Genomic DNA, 22475 nt, shown 5'->3' on the forward strand with positions numbered 1-22475 from the left:
GTAGCGAGTTCGACTGCGTTGGGAGTTTAATTAAACTGATCGTTCCTCGATCTAGCAGTGGTGCACAAATTGAATTGATGGCTTCTGAAAATGTATCGATTAGTGCTGGAATTCGTTACTCCAACCAGTCAGAAGTGACAACCGCCACTGAGAAGGCTGGGTTTAAACCTCATCCGCGGTGTAAATACATCCATCACGCGGATTACAAACCGTTTCACGTGAATCTATTTCTGCAGATCACGACTTATGATATATTCAGCTTTGCCATCTTCGGCTTCGGCGCAAATCTACTGTCTTTTATTATTCTCAGCAAAGAACGCTCAAACAACACCAGTATATTCTATTTGAGATGTTTGGCTGTTGCGGACATGTTTATTTGTTTGTCTTATATTGTATTCGCCTTTCAGTATCGACTCTACAGTCACACACTGTTACTGGACATGACTGCTGAAATAAACCACGCTATGAAGCGCATGTATTCATACACTCAAAACATTCGCATTGTGTTTTCAGGTATCAGCGATCTGATAACATTGTTAATAGCTTTAGACAGATATATCGTGGTTTGTTGGCCTCTGAAAGCTGTAAGAATCAATAGCAGGAAGAAAAGTTATGTATTGGTCACTTTTTGTGTGATAATTTCCGTTTGCGATCAGACTAAGAATTTTTTCAAGTTTAAAGCTACTAATTATACCCGTAATCCGTGCACTGGTCACGAGAGGTGGACTCAGAAGTTGACTCCATTTGCTAAAAACATATATTTGAAATACTACGGGGTTTTCGTCCGCGCTCCTTTATTTATCATAATCCCAACAGTGATAGTAATTCTGATAACTATCCGATTGATTTTCACGTTGAGACGCGCAGGAGCAGCGAGAAAAACCATGTCTACAAATAATCAAACTTCTAACAGCAGCAGCAGCAGCAGTAGCAGTGACCGTAGTTTAACTCTGACGTTAGTTCTCATTTCGTGTTTCTATTTAGTGAAAAAATCATTTAATGCCCAAGCCTCTATCACGAACTTGATAGAAACTTTAAATGGTAAAATTGGTAAAGGTATTTCACACGTTTACTTAAACCCGGTTCAGGATATCATAAAGATGATTGTAGCGTCCAGCAATTTCGTCATTTATTGCGCTTCGAGGCGTCGCTTTAGGAATCAACTGAAAGCGATGTTTACGATTAAAAGATTCCACGTAAAACCATAGAAGTGTAAGCGAACACTTCTATGGTAAAACTCACTACAGCGGCACCCTGAGTTGTACAGCTGAAAGACCAATACACAAGACCTGAAAATCTGGCCCATGATGTCAGTCGCTTCGTTTGACTTCATTTGTATCTAAAATGACGATATTTGTTTACATTGATTCCATGGCTTAACATTTACCAAAAAAAAAACAGCAAATATAAATCTCGCCAAGCCACGATCTTTTATTTTTTCATCCAGTAGAACCCAAACTGTAACAAAATCATAAACTATTCTTAAACTAATTTTCAAAACTGTTCATATTCTTCTAACTCCTGATGGCTGTGATCGACCGACCAGTATTCCGGTAAAAACCGCGGCTTCGTCGTGTCGATAAAATGTTGCCTTTCGACCGCGTTCGAATCGTATCAAACCTTCGTTTCTGGCGACGAATTCCATGAAATCCCCGTTTGTCTCGTTCGACTCGAGCTTCAGGACTGCTTCGAGACAACCACCCGAGGCGGCAGGTTTAAAACCACGTTCGCGATGCAAATACACCAACCGCGCTGATTACAAATCATTCTAGGTATCTACTGATCACTTGAATAAATTAAACAGAAAAGAATAAACCAGACAGAAAATTTGTTAATCGGTTTCATATAAGCAATGTTAGCAATGTTGCAAGTTTTTGAAAGTTGGTTACTACTTTCCCAGTACTCTTTATGTTATAACATAGATATATTATTCTTCACACGAGAAGCGTACATTTTACATTTTTCACATATCGATTCGGATCTGGTTTCTAAAGTCTCTCTCTCACATTTAAAAGTAGTATAATGGCCGGGTAGAATATCGCTACACCGAAATTGCAGGTTCTCGAAATACTCGCCAACTCAAGAACTGCAATATACGGGTTCCTGTCGATCAGCGTCAGTTTGACTGTGGTGCTGTTGGTGACGTATCACTGGCTGGTTTACTATAGTTACCGCTATAGTATGTTCACAATTCGTTAATATTTGAGACGTTTCTTGTTGTTGCAAGTTCTGCTTTGGAAGTTTAAGCTGATCGTTCCTTGTTCACGCTGTGGATGCATAAACCGAATTGATGGAAAATGTAACGGTTGGTGCTGGATACTCCAACCAGTCGGGGGTGACAACCACCACTGAGAAGGCAGGGTTTAAACCTCATCCGCGGTGTAAATACATCCATCACGCCGATTACAAACCGTTTCACGTGAATCTGTTTCTGCAGATCACGCTTTATGATATATTCAGCTTTGCCATCTTCGGCTTCGGCGCAAATCTACTGTCTTTTATTATTCTCAGCAAAGAACGCTCAAACAACACCAGTATATTCTATTTGAGATGTTTGGCCGTTGCGGACATGTTTATTTGTTTGTCTTATGTCGTATTTGACTTTCAGTATCGACTCTACAGTCACACACTGTTACTAGACATGACTGCTGAAATAAACCACGCTATGAAGCGCATGTATTCATACACTCAAGACATTCGCATTGTGTTTTCAGGTATCAGTGACCTGATAACATTGTTAATAGCTATAGACAGATATATCGTTGTTTGTTGGCCTCTGAAAGCTGTAAGAATCAATAGCAGGAAGAAAAGTTATGTGTTGGTCACTTTTTGTGTGATAATTTCCGTTTGCGATCAGACTAAGAATTTTTTCAAGTTTAAAGCTACTAATTATACCCGTAATCCGTGCACTGGACACGAGAGGTGGACTCGGAAGTTGACTCCATTTGCTAAAAACATCTATTTGAGATACTACGAGGTTATTGTCCGCGCTCCTTTATTTATCATAATCCCAACAGTGATAGTAGTTCTGATAACTATCCGATTGATTTTCACGTTGAGACGCGCAGGATCAGCGAGAAAAACCATGTCTACAAATAATCAAACTTCTAACAACAACAGCAGCAGTGACCGTAGTTTAACTCTGACGTTAGTTCTCATTTCGTGTTTCTATTTAGTGAAAAAATCATTTAATGCCCAAGCCTCTATCACGAACTTGATAGAAACTTTAAATGGTAAAATTGGTAAAGGTATTTCACACGTTTACTTAAACCCGGTTCAGGATATCATAAAGATGATTGTAGCGTCCAGCAATTTCGTCATTTATTGCGCTTCGAGGCGTCGCTTTAGGAATCAACTGAAAGCGATGTTTACGATTAAAAGATTCCACGTAAAACCATAGAAGTGTAAGCGAACACTTCTATGGTAAAACTCACTACAGCGGGACCCTGAGTTGTACAGCTGAAAGACCAATACACAAGACCTGAAAATCTGGCCCATGATTTCAGTCGCTTCGTTTGACTTCATTTGTATCTAAAATGACGATATTTGTTTACATTGATTCCATGGCTTAACATTTACCAAAAAAAAAAAACAGCAAATATAAATCTCGTCAAGCCACGATCTTTTATTTTTTCATCCAGTAGAACCCAAACTGTAACAAAATCATAAACTATTCTTAAACTAATTTTCAAAACTGTTCATATTCTTCTAGCTCCTGATGGCTGTGATCGACCGACCAGTATTCCGGTAAAAACCGCGGCTTCGTCGTGTCGATAAAATGTTGCCTTTCGACCGCGTTCGAATCGTATCAAACCTTCGTTCCTGGCGACGAATTCCATGAAATCCCCCGTTTGTCTCGTTCGACTCGAGCTTCAGGACTGCTTCGAGACAACCACCCGAGGCAGCAGGTTTAAAACCACGTTCGCGATGCAAATACACCAACCACGCTGATTACAAATCATTCCAGGTACCTAATGATTACTTAAATAAATTAAACAGAAAAAATAGAAGTAAAACCAGACAGAAAATTAGTAAATCGGTTTCATACAAGCAGTGTTAGCAATGTTGTAAGTTTTTTGGTAACTACTTTTTCCAGTACTCTTTATGTTATAACATAGATATATTATTCTTCACACGAGAAGCGTACATTTTACATTTTTCACATATCGATTCGGATCTGGTTTCTAAAGTCTCTCACGTTAAAAAGTAGTATAATGGCCGGGTAGAATATCGCTTCACCGAAATTATAGGTTCTCGAAATATTCGCCAACTCAAGAACTGCAATATACGGGTTCCTGTCGATCAGCGTCAGTTTGACTGTGGTGCTGTTGGTGACGTATCACTGGCTGGTTTACTATAGTTACCGAGTATGTTCAGAATTCGTTAATATTTGAGACGTTTCTTGTTGTTGCAAGTTCTGCTTTGGAAGTTTAAACTGATCGTTCCTTGTTTAAGCTGTGGATGCATAAACTGAATTGATGGCTTCTGAAAATGTAACGGTTGGTGCTGGATACTCCAACCAGTCAGAAGTGACAACCAGCACTGAGAAGGCAGGGTTTAAACCGCATTCGCGGTGTAAATACATCCATCACGCCGATTACAAACCGTTTCACGTGAATCTGTTTCTGCAGATCACGACTTATGTTATCTTCAGCTTTGCCATCTTCGGCTTCGGAGCAAATCTACTGTCTTTTATAATTCTCAGCAAAGAACGTTCGAAAAACACCAGTATATTCTATTTGAGATATTTGGCCGTTGCGGACATGTTTATTTGTTTGTGTTATATCGTATTTGACTTTCAGTACCGGCTCTACATGCACACACTGTTACTGGACATGACTGTTGAAATAAACCACGCTATGAAGCGCATGTATTCGTACACCAAATACATGCGATCAATATCGTCTTCAATCAGTGATCTGATTACAGTGTTAATAGCTATAGACAGATATATCGCTGTTTGTTGGCCTTTGAAAGCTGTCAGAATTATAGGCATGAAAAAGAGTTATATCAACGTCACTATTGTCGTTATAATTAGTCTTTGCAACCAGTCTAGGAATTTTTTCAAGTATACTAACTATCGTTCCCGTAATCCGTGCACTGGACACGAGAGATGGAATCGGATATTTACTCCATTTGCTAAAAACATTTATTTGAAATACTACGACGTATTTGTTCGCGCTCCTATATTCACTATAATCCCGACAGTGATAGTAGTTCTGATAACTATCCGATTGATTTTCACGTTGAGACGCGCAGGAGCAGCGAGAAAAACCATGTCTACAAATAATCAAACTTCTAACAGCAGCAGCAGCAGCAGCAGCAGCAGCAGCAGTGACCGTAGTTTAACTTTGACGTTAATTCTCATTTCATGTTTCTATTTATTGAAGAATGCATTGTCTGTTCGAGCCTCCATCGTAAATTTAATAAAAACTTTAGGCGGTACACTCGGTAAAGGTAATGCACATGTTTACATGAACCCAGTTTTTGATACCTTAAGAATGATCGTAGCCTCTACTAATTTCGTCATCTATTGCGCTTCGAGGCGTCGCTTTCGAAATCAACTGAAAGCGATGTTTTCGATTAAGAAATACCAAATTCAATTCAATTGAATTTCAATGATCAACTCTATTCCTGCACATTCGCCATTGTAAGGCCGATTTCGAAGCGAAATTGAAAATAGGAGAATTGTTGATCGCAAAATCTACTCGATTTCTTTCAATATTACATGTACAACACTGTTTTTCTTCTATACAGTATCCGCAGTTATCTCTCCTAGCGATTGTGTGGAGGATTATGATCGTGACGTCATGGTCCTTGGTCGGCCAATATGTTCGAATGTTTACCGGTCACAATCGGGCGGACCGGATGGCTTAGTCGGTCGGCGACTAGCGTGTCACCGCTGTGGCCCAGGTTCGAGTCTCGGAGGAGGCGGGTCAGGATGTGGCAATTGATCTCCGGTAAGCGGGCGAGTCGAGAGTACTGTCCTCCCTGGAATGAGGTTGCTAATGCGTGAGTCCTACAGAATATCTGGCGTGGGGTAAATTATGTTTAATTCAGTCGTTTCTGGCTGAATTATTTATTTATCCCACAATGCCGGTCCAGGTTGCGGAGTAATTCCCCCAGGGACCTTCGACTTTTTTACAATATTAGTTTGTTATTTCAAGTTTAGTGGTGAGGGTCTGAGAAATCTTTCTTTTATTCTTCGAAGAAATTGAAGAAAATCGCAACAGGAATTCCGCAGATCTTCCTGCTCATTTCTCAAGTGATGGAAAAACTTCAGTTTTTTTATTCTAAGCTTTGCCAGATTCCAGTCAGAGTAGATGTGCACGCGGCGATGTCTGGTGAACGTGTGTATAAATTCAGCCTCAAAACGACTATCCAATAGAGAATGACTCACTGGAGACCTGCCATACGCTCTACTACACAATAGTGCCGCGTGACTGCACAAACCCTACAGCAAAATTCAAAATTCCTAAATCAACATTCTTAAATCGTAGGATTTAATTCGTATCATAATTCAGAAATTGACAAATCGACACTAAAGTTTGTTGGATAGTTTAGATATAATTTCAGTATGAAACTTTAAGCTAAAATCGTCGCATTCGATATTTTATCTTTTTCGATATGTATTTCTATGAATAGTCGGATTAAACTCGACGACCTGTAATCTCCATAGAAAATGCGTGGCACGAATTGAATGGTTCTCGAGGATTAGCGTCACGGACTCGGGTCTGTCACAGGAATGCGCGGTCGAGCCTTCTGATTGATCCATTCCGGTCGCCTCGATGATGCACCGTCGCTGATTGGTCGACGTAGGTATTAGAAGCGCGGTTCGAGCCACCCGATGCCAGTCCGAGTACTGCTATCCTGATGTGAAAGTCGAGCCATAAGAACTCTCCAACAAGGCGTGAAGAACATGTGGCTCCAAGCGAACAACTTTGCTGGTCCTGGTCCTGGTCCTGATGATAGCGGAGGAGTTCCGAGACACCTGACATAAACTGCTGATGCCTCTGCAGCTGGTACTGATGTAGTTCTCCAGACATGTATGAATTTGCTGATGAGGATCAGTTATATCACAACGACACGCGTTTTGATCTGGTTTGTATTTTACTAGACTTTTTCAAAATTAAGCCTTGAACCAGTTTTAACCAACTTTGACGTGACTTTGAAAAACTTATCCGAAATTCTACTGGAAATAGTACTAATTCTGATTTTATTGGAATCTTATTCTTCGTTTTGAATGTTCCAATTTGTCTGTTGCTTTATTCGGTTTGAAAATATCTCTACCTCGTCGGTCTTGATTGACATTCAGTTTATTCTAACTTCAGAGGCAGTTAGCGGATCAAACCAGAAGACTTGCAGCTTCGAAACACTCGACTACCATCTTCAAACCTCGTGACCAGGCTCTACTCCGACTACCATCTTCAAACCTCGAGACGCAGACTCCATTTCGACTACCATCTTCAAACCTCGAGACGTAGACTCTACTCCGACTACCATCTTCAAACCTCGAGACGCAGACTCTACTCCGACTACAGCGCCAAACCTCGAGACGCAGACTCTACTCCGACTACCATCTTCCAAACCTCGAGACGCAGACTCTACTCCGACTACAGCGCCAAACCTCGAGACGCAGACTCTACTCCGACTACAGCGCCAAACCTCGAGACGCAGACTCTACTCCGACTACCATCTTCCAAACCTCGAGACGCAGACTCTACTCCGACTACAGCACCAAACCTCGAGACGCACACTCTACTCTGACTACCTTCTTCAAACCTCGAGATTCTTCAAACCTCGAGACGCAGACTCTACTCCGACTACAGCGCCAAACCTCGAGACGCAGACTCTACTCCGACTACCATCTTCCAAACCTCGAGACGCAGACTCTACTCCGACTACAGCACCAAACCTCGAGACGCACACTCTACTCTGACTACCTTCTTCAAACCTCGAGATTCTTCAAACCTCGAGACGCAGACTCTACTCCGACTACAGCGCCAAACCTCGAGACGCAGACTCTACTCCGACTACCATCTTCCAAACCTCGAGACGCAGACTCTACTCCGACTACAGCACCAAACCTCGAGACGCACACTCTACTCTGACTACCTTCTTCAAACCTCGAGATTCTTCAAACCTCGAGACGCAGACTCTACTCCGACTACAGCGCCAAACCTCGAGACGCAGACTCTACTCCGACTACCATCTTCCAAACCTCGAGACGCAGACTCTACTCCGACTACAGCACCAAACCTCGAGACGCAGACTCTACTCTGACTACCTTCTTCAAACCTCGAGACGCAAACTTCAACTTCCTGTTCGTTTTGCCGCATGTTATAAAAGCAACGTAAATAAATAAGCGTAAAATTAAATTGCTCGACTTTATTGAAATCATTTTGCCCGGAAAGGACTCTTCCGCTCACTCTCTTTTGTCTCGGGCCTTTTGCCCCGAAAAGGACTCTTCCGCTCTCAACTTCACACTCGTTCAAAGGAGAAAGGACAAAGTCAAAGGAAAGGGACAAACGCAAAGAAAATACAAATCAAGACTTTTATTGAGGAAGAAACATCCGAAATTCACAAATTCAATTAATGATTTGTTTCAGTTTGTTTGCAAAAGTTAAATTCAACATTTTATTGAATCGTCTAAAATTAATAAATAAAATTTTCGGGATTTGAACTACCAACCTTTCAGCTAGCAGCACAGCACCCTACCAACTACGCTATAGCGGCACACACCCAACCTGCAGGGGAACTCCTATTCATCCATTGCTTAAGCACATTTTGGTTAAAAAAAAATGGTGCCATCTACCGGGCGAGACAGGAACTAGTCCCATCTCAACCCGGTAGATGGCAGAACTAAGAGAGGGGATTGGGGTTTTCGCCCAACATGGCGAACAGACGTTCCGTGCTTACTCATGCGTGACGACCAGCATCCTATCATATTTCTAGCATTCGCCGTGCCAACGCACCGTTCGTAGAAATTAACAGACACATTGATGCGTGGAAATTTACAGTCGTCGCATTCCGTCACATTGATGATAAACATCCTAAAAATATAGATAAGATTTAATAGTTTTGAGGCCACAAACAAGTTAAGTCCAGGTCTCAATCGAGGTACCCCCAAAAATAAGAAGAGGAGTCTCCGATTCCACACGTATTCTGGCCTCCGCAGTTGTGAGTTAAGGTTCAAAAATGAACTAATTTCAACTGTAGGCCTAGTTCACAACTGTGGAACTGGATCTTGGTGCTAACATGATCTGAGGCTTTAACCATGAGATTTTGAATGACCGCAACTTTTCTTTTCAAAATCTGATTGCAGATTCGGAATCAAGCGACCTAAATTTCGAGCAAATAGAGGAGGTTCGATTTTTGGCCAAAAATGGCAAACAGGAGTTTTTAGGGCAAAAAATGTATTTCAATTTGTACCCCAGAGTTTTTGAGATTATTCAATTCTGATTTGAATCAGCACCCCTGAAAAGCAAATCGAAGAGGTCCGAATTTCTGGCCAATAATGATGGCTAAAGTCCAAAATGAGGGTCGGGGTCAAATATTTTTTGTCTCCGATTTCGATGTAATTTAGTATAGACATGTATTCTGGGGTGCTGATCACAGATCTGAAAGAATTTTTAGGATCCGAGGCCCCAAAAATGAGAAATTCGAATTTTTGGGGGGACCCCTAAATTTTCAAAAGGCCTTGGACCCCAGACTTTTCGAGATATTCAAAATCTGTTTGCAGATATGGAATCAGCACCCCTGAAAATAGTAAGGACTAAAATTTTAAGCAAATCGAAGAGATTCGATTTTTTGACCAAAAATGGCAAAAATCCTAGGTGTAAGTCCAGGAGTTTTTTTTCGGCGAAAAATTTTTTTTCTCTGATTCCTTCGAAACTTGGTAGGTAAATGTATTTTTGGGTGTAGATTCGGGATCTGCAATCAGATTTTGAATCGGAATTCATCTTCATGACCAATTCAGGGTTTTAATGGCCAAAATATGCACCCCAAAAATGGGGTACGAAGTCGAAAATTGTTTTTAGCCCTATTTTATTAAAATTCAATACAGACATGTTTTTTGGTGTGCTGATCACGAATATGAAGTTAGTTTTTGGATCCAATGCCCCCAAAATGAGATATTCAGGATTTCGAGTTTTGACCCCTAATAAATTACGTCTCTAATTTTGTTGAAATTCGGTCCAGAAATACGATTTTTCATTTAATGATGCCAAGTATTCAATTAATTTTTAAGGTAGAAATTTATACTCTTACTAGAACCCTGAATTACAATTCCTGCAAAGCAATTACGCCGCTGCAAAAAACTCAATTGACGATTCTAAAAAAATTCAGTGTAAACAGTATGTTTACATATAGATAAACTGCTTTCTCGGTAATTGTTTTTGCAACTTAACGAAATTCAGTATTACGTGGTTTTAAATCGAAGACGAGCCGGACTATCGATATCTCTCGATTGAAATGGAATGTTTATGAAATAAGTCTTTACAAAAGAAACCGGTGAATTTTGTACGAATCGATTATTGAGCCGAACTCGAGCCCTTTCACCGAACATAACGCATTCGGACCGATTATCGATAGCAAATTCTATTGACGCGCACGGTGCGATTTGGGTTCGAGTCCCGTTTATCCACACGCGCAGCGGGTAAGCAGTTTGCGTAGGTATCACGGGCACGATGATTTGGGTTCGAGTCCCAATTTTATAAGAAACGCAATTGTATCATCGTTTAAGAAAGGTTAACATCATTGGAATTTACCGTCAAGAACATAGCAGAGAATAAATACCTATGACCTAGTAATTTCATCGATAATTTGATCCGTTGAATTAGTTCGCAAACCCTGGTTTGAAATCCATAGAAAAGAATATTTTGCATAAGAGCACGTTCTAACGAATTCCGCCATATCTTTAACATTGTTTGACAGTTCAAATGAAATTTCATATTCACCTACGACGCAAAAATCACATCCATTATTAAAATGGCTTTTAACTCGTCGAATCGACCATCATCAAAACGTCAACAATACAATTTCACAGTTTACAATTGAAATAATAGTTACCTTTTGACTTTGTCCCTGTTCAAATCCGGCCTGAATGGTGGAAATGGTCCAGTAATCCCGGTCTAGAGTATCCTTACTAAATAGTTTGAGCACTTTGTTAAACGGATCGCCAGCAGTGAAATCCACAAAACTTGTAATCATTGATCGGCGCATAAGAAGTGGAGCCCTCGAGGAGAATCGTGAAGGTAAGCGCTGCGCGTATGGACGTCCGAGGAGGCGCTAACAACGATATTCCGAAGATCGAAGGTTTTCCCGATCGATGGTACGCGTCATTGCTAAAATAATATCGATATGTTGAAACCTCCCCGCCATCTATAATTTGGTTCGGATGGTCGGTCGTCAGGAAAACGGTTTCACACAAGCCATCTAGCCACACGCGTACGCCATCTAGCGGATTTCTGAAAATTATAAGATGAAATGGATCTCGATAGAAATAGAGACTTAGTACAGGATCTATCGAAGATGTAAATCGACGGGTTAACTTACTATTAGTTACGCGCATCAAACCAACATCCACTGCATGATACATGTGTCCACACCGCCCACTGTTATGATGTATCGGCTATCACGAGTGAAACAGGAATTCTGCAGGAAGCAAGGACCTTTATACGTGTGACAAAACACCTGTAAAAAACAATAGATACTTAACGTTAAATTTCGAGTCGAAAAGATAAGTGTATCGCACTCAATTTGTGAGCGATGCTATTGATGAATATACGAGAGATAGGGGGGGGGGGATCGGGAGTAGTAAGGTGTTGATTGACTTGATACAAGTTTCGAGAAAAAATCGTTGAATCCCCGTCGATGATACCAACACTCTGTCCGTGTTGAAACGATGAACGATTAGAAATACCGCACTCGGAAAGTAATTAAAAGAATCCGAAATAATGTTCCCTGGGGCCAATGGATTTTTCTCAATAGTTTCGACTCTGATGCTGATAATAGTCATTTTCAGGAATACTATACTCCTGAAGATGACTAGGATATAGTCGAAATGTCGCGAGAAAAAAATCATCAGCAGGAGGAAAACCTCGTCCTTTTCTCTTTAATTCTGAGCGTGGAATTTTCGATTTCATTTTCGCTTCTGGCAACTGATCTATGATGTAGATGTACGCCCGGACTCGCTCGCAGGTGAAAACGCTAGGTTCACAGAGGCCATCAAACCCGGCTGATTCACACGGGAATTCGCGACTCGTAAACTCCGAACTAGATTCTCCGACCCACGATTAAACGACCACGCTAAACCGTATAGATATTTTATTTCTGGAAATTTTATTCATTTATGCCCGACGACCGTGATCTTCATCGACGACGTCACAGTTGGCGCGTTTTTTTACGTCACTAGATTTAAATACCAATCAAAATCTATTAGAATTAGAATTCAGTTTAGTAGGCCTACCTTGTCAAATTAGATTTGATTTCACTAATCACAATTTGCTAGTCACGTGTAATCTAATCAAATAAGATTTGCACAACAAGATGAATTTGACGCCTTGTTCCAAACGGCTGACAAGAAAATACTGTCCCACTTTTCAAAATATATTTCCTATAATTGAGTTTCAGGTTTCTCTTTCAGTTTTGCCATTTATATCAGTTTTTCGAAAAAGATTTGTGAGTCTACCATCTTCAAATCGTATCAAATCACCTTTGGAGGTGATTTGATTATTTCACAAATCGATTTGAATTTGATGCCGTGTTCAATTCAAAAATGAGACCGAATCAAATTTGATTATGACAAGATAAAAACGATTTTACTTAAAAGCAAATTTAATTTGACGTGATAAATTCCAGGCAGGGAAATATCAAAGAAAGGTGATAAAGGGAATGAATTGCCATCTCAGCTTTGATTATTTTCCTTGAGTGGTCCGGTCTTAAGAGGGTTTGATAATCATTCCGTTTTATATCATTGACGTGGCATACAATTTTTAGGATTTAAGAATTTATAGTTTAGTGTTGATTCAGTATCGGCATCCCTGTTGCTATCAGAAAGACATCTAAATAACTCTGACAATCTATAATTCTTTTTCATATTTCAAATTAAAGTTCATGTTATTTTATATTCATAGTCTTACAGTTCATTTTTGCTTTGATGTTGTTATAAATGGTTTGAAAAATCTCTTGAAATCTTGAATAAGTGAATGGCTACTGATCCGGAAAACTGCTGTGACCTAAAACGTCCACCATTGACTGCACTGCCTGCAGAAAAGACGGCTTCACCCGCGGCCGAATCGAGCAAAAAATAGAATTTCCTTTTCAAAATTATCTCGATTTCCAAGTGAACAACTTAATAAACTGCTTTCGGAAAACTCGCATCGTCGCGATGTAAATGAAAAAGTTGATACAGTAAATGAATTGGCGAAGAATAGCACACAACCTTTCAAAATCCGACCATAGCATTCCAAAAAAATAGTTAAAAAATTTGATATCTGGTTTATGACCAGTGTATCGATAATACAATTTCTGTACAAAACTGTTGAATGAACTTAAGAAGTTAAAAATTGCGTGGGGCAAAACTAGTACAATATAAACAATAACTACGACTAGCAGAGTTTTACTGGCTGAAGATTTCTGAGTACGATCAGTTTTAGTTCTGAGCGGATACGCGGATTTCTTAGCGCGCCATACAGCAGTTAGAACTGACGCGATAACAATAACCACACCGGCAAATATATCTTCAATAAATACACTGATAAATGGACGTGTTTCCCTCATTAGGGCAATGTTGCTTCGGGTAAAGTGACGGGTTAATGTTTTCGAAATAGAACACGACCACCGATAATAGGTTACGTTGGAACGGCGGCTGAAATATTCTATACGGCGAACATCGCTATACCAAATATTGAAAACCATTTGTACGGCGTACGACCACAAGACGACAACAACCACCGCTATTTTACACCAAGTGGCGCTAAAATTTTTCATGTGAAAGAAAGGAAAACGAATCGAAACAAATCTTTCGATAGCGATCACCAGCACTATGTAGTTACATATCATTACAGCTTCTTCTACGAAAAGTATATTCAGAAAACAGTAGGGAATCCATTGTTCGAGAATATGGTGAAAATAGTAATAAACATAGTAAATATTTGGACATTGATCTATGAGTTTTGCGAATGACATGAGATACGTATTGCACCGGGTCAATCTAACCCGCGTGAGGAAGGCTACCAGGTTTGCGGCGAAATGTTCAGTCACATTATATAGCACGACAATCTGATCGCAGACGGCTAGAGTTATGAGATAGGGGAACGTGTAACGAACCGACTGATACCTTCTACATTTGATCAGTAAAATAATCGTCAGAAAGTTAAACACGCTGCCCAGCGGATACATGAACACCGACCTGGCCAGAGTGTTCCAATCGCTGTAGAATCGCACTTTTATGGCGAATACTTTCCAAGGCGGGTGGGTCCTGTAGGTGTAGCTCCGTCGAGTCGTCGCGATGGCGATACCGGTGAAGTTATCCATCACGACGTGAGACTGTCCTGTGAGCTGTAGCAGAGATACAGAACGAAAAGTGATTTCTACTTCTCCAGCTGCTGCTGCTGCTGCTTCTGAACGACAAACCGCAGGGCACGACTCACACACCTATACTTATTTCCATAGGCAGTCTACGTTACGCGTGAATAGCGAGTATGCGATATTTTCATATGTACAGATCTAAAAATGTCCGCTTCCACGAACCTACATAAGCACTGCGTGATACACTTATACAAAACTGTCGCCTTCTGCAAGCAACTTCAGCACATGATGTGGGGTACTGAATCGCGAAACCAATCCTTATCGTTATTGCGCCGTCGATTTCGACAACTCAGACACCAGATCAGTGATGTACGCCCGGACTCGCTCGCAGGTGAAAACGATACGTTCAGAGATGCCATCAAACCCTGCTGATTCACACGGGAATTCGGGACTCGCGATCTCCGTAATAGATTCTCCGACCCTTCGATTAAACGACCACGCTGAACCGTATAGACATTGTATATCTGAACGTGGCTAGGCTGTTCTCGATATTTCGCACGAGCCGAATAGGCAAATTAGCTGAGAAATCGAACTTTGATCTTTTGAATGAAATCCTTTGAAGCCAAACGAAATATATACCTTGTTTCTCATCACGGCCCGCATCGAAAACGAAAAAAATTACGTTTAAAAACGTTAAAAAAACTAAAATCAAATAAAGTGACGAATAAAATCTACTACAAAATAGAATCCGCACGACCGCGTGTGTTATGAGTTGATTCTTGCTCGTTTTGGTTTGTTTTTTGCACTTTTTTATCGGTTTTTCTGACTTTGAGTTACAGTCGGTATTGATAATGAAAGAGAGATACTCGCAAACGCTTGTGTAACATTTCTTAGTAACAACCACCGGTCGTTAAGCCCGGCGACGGTACAGCAGTGGAGTTGGAAGTTCGTGAAATCGAATCGTAAGCCCGAGCTTGAATGAAAGAGGGTGAGCTGCTCTATCCGTCGTAGCTTGAAGCCTCGGTAATGCCCGACGATCATAGCAATTCACAGTTGGTGCTCCTTTTCTTGACTAAATCCAAAAATCTATCAAAATCTACTAGAATCAGAATTTAGTTTAGTACTCTCGCCGTTGTCCCCCGAAAAAGGGGTCCGTAACGTCTGGTGTTAAGACTAAATTAGAATGGTGCCCATTCCAGGCAGGGAAGTATCGAAGACTGGTTATTTATCTTGAGTGGTCTGGTCTTAAGAGGGTTTGATAATCATTCCGTCTTATATCATTGACGCAGCATAAAATTTGTATCAGTATACCAGGGATTCACAAATTTATAGTTTAGTGTTGATTCAGCTATCAGAAAGACCTCTAAATAACTCTGACAATAAAAGAAAGTAACTTCATTCCTACAATGTATATAATTATTTTCAGATTAAACATTAAAGGTCATTCCCTTTTATATTCATAGCCTTGCAATTCATTTTTGCTTTGATGTTGCTAAAAATGGTTTGAAAAATCTCTTGAAAACAATAAGTGAATCGCTACTGATCCGGAAAACTGCTGTGACCAAAAACGTCCACCATTGACCGCACCGCCTGCAGAAAAGATGGCTTCACCCGCGGCCGAATAGAGCAAAAATAGAATTTCATTTTCAAAATTATCTCGATTTTCAAGTGAACAACTTAATGAACTGCTTTCTGAAAACTCTCATTGTCGCGATGTAAATGAAAAAGTTGATACAGTAAATGAATTGGTGAAGAATAACACACAACCTTTCAAAATCCGACCATAGCATTCGAAAAAAATACTTAAAGAATTTGATATCTGGTTTATGACCAGTGTATCGATAATAAAATTTGTCTACAACCAAGTTGAATGAACTTAAGAAGCTAAAAAACGCGTGCGGCAAAACCAGTACAATATAAACTATAACTACGAATAGCAGAGTTTTACTGGCTGAAGATTTCTGAGTACGATCAGTTTTAGTTCTGAGCGGATACGCGGATTTCTTAGCGCGCCATACAGCAGTTAGAACTGACACGATCACAATAACCACACCGGCAAATATATCTACAATAATTACACAGACAAATTGAAGTGTTTCTCGCATTGGGAACAAGTTGCTTTGGGAAAAGTGACGGGATAATATTTTCGGAATAGAACATGACCACCGATAATAGGTTACGTTGGAACGTAAGAATAAGTTGACGTTCTATGCGGCGAACATCGCTATACCAAATATTGAAAACCATTTGTACGGCGTACGACCACAAGACGACAACAACCACCGCTATTTTACACCAAGTGGCGCTAAAATGTTTCATATGAAAGAAAGGAAAACGAATCGAAACAAATCTTTCGATAGCGATCACCAGCACTATGTAGTTACATATCATTACAGCTTCTTCTACGAAAATTATATTCAGAAAACAGTCTGGAATCCATTGTTTGGGAATATGGTGAAAATAGTAATAAACATTGTAAATATTTGGACATTGTTTTTTGAGTTTTGCGAATGACATGAAATACGTATTGCACCGGGTCAATCTAACCCACGTGAGGAAGGTTACCAGGTTTGCGGCGAAAAGATTAATCACATAATGCAGCACGACAATCTGATCGCAGACGGCTAGAGTTATGAGATAGGGGAACGTGGAACGAACCGACTGATACTTTCTACATTTGATCAGTAAAATAATCGTCAGAAAGTTAAACACGCTGCCCAGCGGATACATGAACACCAACCTGGCCAGATTGTTCCAATCACTGTAGAATCGCACTTTTATGGCGAATATTTTCCAAGGCGGTTGGGTCCCGTAGGTGTAGCTCCGTCGAGTCGTCGCGATGGCGATACCGGTGAAATTATCCATCACGACGTGAGACTGTCCTGTGAGCTGTAGCAGAGATACAGAACGAAAAGTGATTTCTACTTCTCCAGCTACGGCTGCTTCTGAACGACAAACCGCAGGGCACGACTCACACACCTATACTTATTTCCATAGGCAGTCTACGTTACGCGTGAATAGCGAGTATGCGATTTCATATGTACAGATCTAAAAATGTCCGCTTCCACGAACCTACATAAGCACTGCGTGATACGCTTATACAAAACTGTCGCCTTCTGTAAGCAACTTCAGCACATGATGTGAGGCACTGAATCGCGAAACCGATCCCTATCGTTATTGCGCCGTCGATTTCGACAACTCAGGCACCAGGACAACATCTGGATGATTAGCGTTTAGAAATGTTACCATGTCAGGTTCCGCGTGAACGCGTATTCTAATCGTCTTTGCTTCACTTTCCGTGTTAACCAGCTCGGTGCGATGCGCTGAATCTAAGATGGCGGATGCAAAAGCGGGAGTGCGGGCAGAAGGGAGAATGGGTGAGGTTGTGATGTAATTGGTGAGAATTAAAAAAGCATTTTTCTAGCCTATGACCAATGCATAATTCAACCTCAAATGATGCCGGAAAGACGTACTAAGCATTCTATTTCATAGTAAAAATTGAAGAACTTACCCCTTTTCCTACGCAAGGATGTTTGTATAAACTGACGTAACCGTTTGAATTGCCCATCGCTATCAGCTTATTGTTGTGACTGACCGACAGTGTGGTCACATCGCCTTCCTTCGCCGGTTTACTGCTCCAGATACCTGCAAGAAGAGAAAATGCGGATATGACAGAAATGAAATGGTGAAATGGCTATCGAATGTAACTGAGCATGTGGCGGATAAATTAAAGAAAATCACCTCAAAATGATGATATCTTAAGTTCGAGAAACTTAAAGTAAAGTAACGTTTAAATAAAGTAACTGTTTCTGTGAAGGTGGGATTTAGATAAATCACGAAATTATCAGAAATACACTTTAGATGGCATCAATAGTGCATTTCATTTCATTAGATTTTTTTTTGTAATTTCTGTCGTTTACATTGTTCTTCAACGTATATTACAACCAATTATTGCAGAAAACTATATTCAAGCCTTCTTTCGTAATAGAGCTCATTGATAATATCTGTTGAGACCTAATTGGAAAATTTGTCAATTCTATGTTGTATTTCTATTTTTCTACAATAAAGACTTCAATAGGGCATTTGCTGAGAACATATCTACTGAAGAAAATATTGCATTGTACGTGATATGAACGAATATACAAAGACGATAATTTATTATAGAAATACCGGTACCATTTTTCAACGGTATCAAATTTGCGACAATCATACCTGATACGTTATAAGCCAATCTGCAATTATTTGAAGCCCATTTCGTATTCTTACTACCTTCGAGTTTCACCAGTTCACACGTATCCGTACGATCTAGAATTAGGCAAAATAATCCAGGTCACTCAGCGGTGTAGTGTAGAACTTACCGGTAAAATACCTACATCAATATTAGGGCCCGTTGATAGGACATGCTTGAGATTCGTTTTAAGACCAGGGGCCAGTTGCACAGTCGTGACTTCAGTCCAAAAGTGGACTTAAATCTTAAGACTGGTCTTAAGTTAATAGAATAGCTATAGAACTAAGTTGGTCTTAGACTGGTCTTAAGTCTAAGCCATGACTATGCAACCGGCCCCTGGCTCTTAACACAATCCAAGACCAGTCCCAAGATTTCAGGCCACTTTCGGACCCTAGTCACGACTGTGCAACTGGGCCTTGGTATTTGAAATTTAACAGGCGATTTGTGGCAGTTTCGGATGGCGGTGATGCAGGAAATTATGATGAAAAGCGCAGGGGCTCGTATCAGAGTTGAAGTTAGTGTTAAAACCGTACCAGTTGATCATGCATCTAAGACATGCTAGAATGTCGTCTTATATCATCAAAGACACAGATTAACAGATTATCGTTTCGACAGTACCCACAACTCTGAATGAAACGAGCTCCTGTGATAAAAATAATTGACAATCACAGTTGTTTTTGGGGAAGTCGTTACACTAAAATCGTATTAAGGTAAAATTTCGTAAATGATTTTACACTTACAGACATTGAGTTCCATACTGTACGAGCTTGTTCGTATAAGCCACGCGCCATTGCGTTCGTCTATACGCTCAGACCAGTCGATTGCGTTGATATACCCTGTTGCGCCCTGTTCAAATATCAACGAGATTATTCATGACAAGTAGCGGGTGGTGGTTGGTACGGTAATTCACCTATAGATGTCGTACGTGTGCGTGCACTTCTTGTAACTAATTCAAGGTCAAAATAAACTTCACTTTCTTAAAAAAAGAAGTTATGCTTCATGCAATCCGTAAAAACCGTCTGAATTTTGATAGGCTACCTTTGGTAACCTAATTTCATATTACAAAAGATCCAACAACCCAATTAGCTAAATTCACCAAAATAGGCTTAGGTATCCCTCAAATAGTTGATATATCATGAATAGCGATCGTATGTTTTGTTAATAACTTTGTCATATTTTATCAAGAATAGTTTATATTTTCTGTTGTTTTGTAAATATTGTATATCGTTTAATAATCTGCCACCATATACCATGGAAATGGTTGAAGTGTAAATAAATCCATAATTCCTAATGTTTGTGGTCAAGGGCAAAACAAAAATACGCGTCTCATTCACGATAACGAAAATAACTTTTTAAAACTGTTTTGAAAATGGCTCATACTAATTCGTCGAAACCTCACATTCTCACAGTTTTTCTGAAATCGTGGGTTTGTCAATGGCAGATTCTAGTGGCGTGTATTCCACTTACCGTACATGTACCCGTGGCTTGCCACGCTAATACTGTTTCGAGATCCCCACTGGGTGTCTCCTGCTGCATCTCGACCAGAGAAGCGATGCACACCGTATTGTTGAAGAACCCCATCGCAACTTGTTGCGTGTCTGGTGAGATTCTCACGACGCTCGGTTTCTGTAAATGTAATAAATTCGATCGTTCGCCGAAACCTTTTTTTCGCGATATCCCTTAGAACACGACGTCCCGAACGTGGACGAAATGCTGGGTAGAATTCGTAATCTCACCCGCGGCCCGCGCGAAGCGTTCCCCGCACATATCAGTGATTTAGAAATTTTCAGAGGTTCGTTTTCACTAATTTCAATACAAAATACAATGTCCCCTTCTTAGAAAAACTTAGCGTTATCGAAATAAAACGCGCGGGCTGAAGCCAAACTTACTATTACCTCTTTGGGAAACGAAACTCGCGCTATCTCAACCAATGTCGTAGTGAAGGACGCGGTAGGTTGCGCGTCGGGTGCGTCACTATCGTCAGCTTCGACTTCATTCTTAACGTTGGTCAAGGAAAACAAAACCAGCCTGAATAAATGATAAAATAGGCGATATATATGGCATTGACATTATCAGATTTCGACGTATATTCTATGAATAACAGAAGGCGATGATTTTCTAGATTATGCTAGAGCTTACTTGCCATCCTTGGTACCGACCGCTATCAATGAACCAGTACTAGTCGCATCCACGCACAAAGCCGGGGCTCCCTGCGCAAAGAATACAAAAGATGTACAAATGAACAGTTGCCCATCAGTATTTTTTGCGACGGAAAATGAAGTCATTCTCCCGGCAGGAAACATAGCACCAGCCGGTGGCGCCGCTCCCGCTTAAAGCCAAGCAGCCAATCAACTCGAAGTAAACACGTTCCTTTCAGTTCCGGAACTCAGGCGTAAAGGTGTATTTTCGTGATCCAACGCATCATCGATATTGACGGTTTTGACGAAAACACGTATAATTCGGTGGTCGCTCGTGGCGAGGGGGCTTTACTTTGAGCACGATCGCTTAACTCAACAGAGATGACGGTGCCCCATCCGCCGATCGAAGTAAGCTCAATCCAAAAGGTTATTCAAAGATCATTCTCAACGGAACTGGGAGAATTGTATCGGAAAAACGTACACCCACGAAGAGAAATTAAATTAATAATGACGCTTTCACTCAATTCGAATTTCTCATAGATTTTAAGTCGAAACTTCTGAATAACTGTCGGGATTTTTATCAAACACAGTCGCTCGCCTATAGAAACCGACAGGGCATGCGGGGTCTACCGTTGGCTTCAGAATTTGGTACGGGCACAGATAACCGTAGGTAGATACACCTTGGAGTATGATACACTTACCGTCATCACGTGTTTCCAAAGGGCTACGTGTCGCGACGCATCGAACAGACACAGCGAACTGTCGTATCCGGCCGTCAGGAACAGCGAGGTATTCGAGTCGAGTTGAATACTAGTCAAACCGCGCAAATCATCGTAATGGCTCTAAATATATGGTTGTGGAGAAATTGACAAAAACGAATGAACGCGGATATTTTCGAGACATTGGGGTTGAAGGCAACAATAATACAATATTGCAATAAGTGATGCAAAAATGCCAAAAGGCAAACATACCTCTCATTTTGGGGGGAAAAGAAATTTCGAACCCGTTAAAATTATGTAAATTCTACTTTCCAACTAGGATGTATCTGTACTCCAACTATAAGAGATTTCAAAATCGAACCCGCTCGTACCATTTCCCGGCAAGTGTGGTGAATGAATGAACACTTAATTTTTCAAATATAATTTACAGCATATTGTACAGAGCATAATACAAAATACAGTAAATTAGACTTGGAGGGGCCTGTAGAAACTAAGAAATAGTTTACATAAAACAGGTCCCTCAAAAGAGAAAAGTGGTGGGGCAATGATCGAATGTGGTTCGCATGCAAAGATGACCAAAGCTTCTTTGACCGAACACTGATTTCCTGGAGGGAAGTATAAACATTTGTGATTTACCTGCGTCAGCGAGCCTGGGTTGAGCTGCACGTCCTGTAACGGGAAGTATTGAGTGTTGATGTTGGCGGTCAAGATACTGTTGGTGGTAGTGCCCATTAGTAGCATGTCTTTGTAAAGTTTGAGCATTCGAACACCGCCTTCGTGAGCTGGAATCTGAAGAGTATTCAGTTGATGCTAATGAGTTGCAGGAACAAAATAGACGATATGCAAATAAGGCAATGG

The 22475-nt window shown here is 40.6% G+C and overlaps 2 protein-coding genes across 6 annotated transcripts in view; one reads left to right on the forward strand and one right to left on the reverse strand.

The window, feature by feature from the left end:
- The first annotated feature begins 6863 nt into the window (after positions 1–6863).
- On the forward strand, positions 6864–8365 carry LOC141914108 (uncharacterized). 5 transcript variants are annotated; one of them, XR_012620702.1, is made up of 5 exons: positions 6864–7101; positions 7332–7395; positions 7434–7549; positions 7590–8181; positions 8222–8365. XR_012620702.1 is itself a non-coding variant. In XM_074805384.1 (5 exons), the coding sequence occupies exons 1-5, from the start codon at positions 7045–7047 to the stop codon at positions 7765–7767; spliced, it is 375 nt and encodes a 124-aa protein (XP_074661485.1). In that variant the 5' UTR covers positions 6864–7044; the 3' UTR covers positions 7768–8365. The 5 variants fall into 5 exon arrangements, 4 of the variants coding, with proteins under 4 accessions (XP_074661485.1, XP_074661483.1, XP_074661482.1 ...); XM_074805384.1 differs by having other exon boundaries at positions 7590–7665; positions 7706–8365; XM_074805382.1 differs by having other exon boundaries at positions 7434–7665; positions 7706–8365.
- Positions 8366–8873: 508 nt separating this feature from the next.
- The window catches only part of LOC141914193 (77 kDa echinoderm microtubule-associated protein-like), a 36776-nt gene continuing 23174 nt past the window's right edge, over positions 8874–22475 (reverse strand). The window contains exons 21-29 of the mRNA XM_074805460.1: positions 22254–22406; positions 21600–21740; positions 20900–20970; positions 19501–19526; positions 18745–18837; positions 18044–18177; positions 11557–11694; positions 11071–11468; positions 8874–9053 (exon numbers count right to left, since the gene is read on the reverse strand). Of these exons, the coding sequence (XP_074661561.1) occupies positions 11572–11694; positions 18044–18177; positions 18745–18837; positions 19501–19526; positions 20900–20970; positions 21600–21740; positions 22254–22406 (741 nt within the window). The 3' untranslated portion in view covers positions 8874–9053; positions 11071–11468; positions 11557–11571. The remainder of the gene's footprint in view (positions 9054–11070; positions 11469–11556; positions 11695–18043; positions 18178–18744; positions 18838–19500; positions 19527–20899; positions 20971–21599; positions 21741–22253; positions 22407–22475) is intronic.

This window comes from Tubulanus polymorphus, chromosome 12 (genome assembly GCF_964204645.1).
Source record: "Tubulanus polymorphus chromosome 12, tnTubPoly1.2, whole genome shotgun sequence".
Classification (NCBI taxonomy): Eukaryota; Metazoa; Nemertea; class Palaeonemertea; order Tubulaniformes; family Tubulanidae; genus Tubulanus; species Tubulanus polymorphus.